This window comes from Pinus tabuliformis, chromosome J (genome assembly GCF_031772625.1).
Source record: "Pinus tabuliformis cultivar Carrire ecotype Pingquan chromosome J, CPIR1, whole genome shotgun sequence".
Lineage (NCBI taxonomy): Eukaryota > Viridiplantae > Streptophyta > Pinopsida > Pinales > Pinaceae > Pinus > Pinus tabuliformis.
In genome coordinates, this window is record NC_142295.1 from 848,513,465 (window position 1) to 848,516,775 (window position 3,311).

Consider the following 3,311-nt stretch of genomic DNA (forward strand, 5'->3'; position numbering starts at 1 on the left):
TATATATAAGGCACTTGACCTCCTCATTCTAGAACAATTCGATCTCACACATAACAAAGTATCTTTTGGGCATCCAAATGAAGGAGAAGAGGAAGAAATATGAAGACTTTTATCTCTATCTCTCTTACCTCGCACATCTGTTTCTCTCTCCTCCTGCAGCTTCACACATGTGAACTTCTGGGTAGTCTCTAGGCAACACGGCCGAAATTATCGACAACATATTATGGGCAGAAGGGTCGGGTTTCTGGGAAGATTATGGGAGGTTGAATTTTGGCCTAGACATATCAGGGAAGGCCGAGTTTGTTGGGTAGAAGATTGACTTGACTAGAGGGAAGTTTGACCAACTTTGACCATTGTCTTGTTGGTCGGTTTGACCATCATATTTGACTAGAAGAATTATGTGTATCTCTTATTGAACTAAAGAATTTCTCTAAAGAGAAGATTGTTGGGTTTTTCCCCAAGTGGGTTTTCCCAGGGTAATTCTTGTGTTATCTTTGTGCATTTAATTGTGATCTCTTATGTCCTTATGCATTTATGGTTGAATTTCTGAAGTGTAATTTCTTAATGATAAACTGGAAGTGCTAAAATAATATCTACATCATTAGAAGTAATTATCAGTTTTCAAAAATTAGTGCTTGTATCTATTGCACTTGAAAAATCAACATGGTGTTAGAGCTTTGGTGAAGGAAAGGACATTGAGATCACTCTTGAAGAGATTTGGTAAAGGAAAGAGCATTGAGATCACTCTTGAAGAGACCTACATCTATAATCTGATTGCTTATCTATAACCATGGGTTCCTCTATGAATTCAAAGAACAAGTTAGAAGGAGCTATAAATTTCAGGGCTTGGAAGACAAGGATTGACCTCATTCTTGAAAAGAATGATGTCTTGGATATTGTGAAGGGAAATGTCACTAAACATTTAGATAATGAAGGGAAAGAAAAATATGAGAAATATGACACCACAACCAGGAGTATTATTATGGGTTCTATCAAAGATCATTTGATTCCATATGTCACAAATCTTGACACTTCAAAGAAGATGTATGATAACCTAGTTGGATTATACACTGTAAACAACATTGGTCAAGCAATGGGTTTGAAGAATGAGCTTTGTGATGTCAAAATGGAAAAACATGATATTGTGACCTCGTATTTCACGAGGATATCTCAACTAAGAGATCAACTTCAAGAAATTGATGAAATTATTTCTAAAAAGGAACTTATGACTACAACACTTAATGGTTTACCTGAATAATGGGACTCATTGGCATCAAGTATATGTGTCAAAAAGGAAACTCCAAGTTTTAAAGAACTATGGACCTCATGTACTCGAGAAGAATTTAGAATTATATCAGAAGGAAGGATTTAGAGATATGAAGGAGATGACTCTCAAGCATTTTGCAACATAATCCAAGAAGGTTGGAGGAAGAAATAAGTTTGGCTTCCAAAGAATAAATGAAGGTAGAAGACATGCTCCTAAAGGGACGAATAATATGTTGAAGATTCATTGTTATCATTGTCACAAATTTTGTCATTATAGAAGCCATTGTCCTGGAAGATAAAATGATAGAAAGAGAAAGGGAAAGCATCATGATACCACAACAGACATTGATGAACATCGAAAGAAACCCAAGAATGAAAATCCAAGGGACAAATATTTCTTCTACTTTTATGCTCTTAAGGTTCTGTTGCAGAGAGCGATGACTTGTGGTTCGTAGATAATGGTGCCTCAAGACATATGACACGAGATCATAACAATCTCTTAAGTCTGATGGAAAAGAGATCATCACAAAAGGTAGAGCTTGGAGATAATAACAATTATATAGCCAAAGGCTTTGGGTCAACATTCATTGGGATAGAATCATGTGAAAATGTTCATCTTAGAAAGATACTATACGTACCAAGTTTGAAAAAGAAGTTGATTTCTATTTCATGTTTGGAAGATAAAGGGTCTAGAGTATCATTTCTTGATAGGTAATTCCTCGTATGGCCCAAGGGCTCAAGTATAGACTCTGCTATAGTAATTGGAGTTCGTGAAGGGAGTTTGTATAGACTCTTGAACAACCAACTCAAGAATTAGTGCATGATGATATCAATCCATGTGAATTATGGCATAGAAGATATGTTGACCTTCACTATAGAACTTTGCCAGCTTTAAATCAAATGGTTTTAGGTGTTCCAGAACTACAGATGGAGCACGAAGGAGTATGTAAAGGTTGTGTGCTTGGGAAAAATGTTAAGAAGCCTTTTCCAAGCAGTGATAATAGGTATAAGGAAATCTTGGATCTAGTTCATTCTGATGTGCATGGTCCAATGCTAGTGAAATAACTTGGAGGCTCTCTGTACTATATAACTTTTATTGATGACTTCTATTGCAAGACATGGATTTACTTCATGAAGACCAAGGATGAAGTATTTAACAAGTTCCAAGAATTCAAGGCTGAAGTAGAAAACTTGACAGGAAAGAAAATCAAGATTATGAGATCAGATAATGGAGGATAATACACTTCCAAGGAACTCATTTCCTTTTGTAAAGAAGTTGGGATTAAGAGGGAGTTGATAGTCCCCTACAATCCACAACCAAATGGAGTTTTTGAAAGAAAAATAGGTCCATTAAAGAATATGTTAAGGAAATGATGCATGAAAAAGACTTCCAAATATTCTTATGGATCAAAGCATCTATAACATCAGTCTATATTCAAAATAGAAGTCCTCATAGAATCTTGGAATATAATACTCTCAAAGAAGCGTTCACTGGACATAATCCAATGGTTGTACATTTGAGAATATTTTGTTGTCTAGTTTACATTCATGTACCCAAAGAATAGTGAGTCATCAAAGGCCTATAGAATTTGTGTTCCTAGTCAGTGACAGGTTGAAGTCAGTAGGGACATTACCTTTGATGAGAATGTTGCCTATTAAAAGTATATATAATTTCCCATGGACTCTGATAATGATGAAGAACATGAAGCTCCCAAAGAAGAAGGTTTAGTTCCATCCAATCCTTCAGAACATCCCATAGATCATCAAGAAGAGATAGAAGGGGCTAGTGAACTAATGGATGCAGTTTTTGTCCCAAAAATCAAGAAGAGACCAACTTGGATTAGATCTACCTTGTAAGAATAAAAAGGGAATATAGCTCCACGTGGCACCTTCAAGGAAAGCAAGAGACCTAAGAAATATTTTGGATATGCAACATTTATGACTAGTCTCATTGATTATGAACCTTCCAACGATGAAGAGGCAGCTAGCCAACAAGTTTGGAAGGATCTTATGATGGGAGAATATCAATATATTATGAAGAATGA

The 3,311-nt window shown here is 35.8% G+C and overlaps 1 protein-coding gene across 1 annotated transcript; it reads left to right on the forward strand.

Moving 5' to 3' along the window:
• Positions 1 to 790: 790 nt before the first annotated feature.
• Positions 791 to 1,258, forward strand: LOC149229361 (uncharacterized). The gene has a single exon (XM_089381015.1). It carries the CDS (start codon positions 791 to 793, stop codon positions 1,256 to 1,258), a length of 468 nt encoding a protein of 155 aa, XP_089237141.1.
• The last annotated feature ends 2,053 nt before the right edge of the window (positions 1,259 to 3,311 follow it).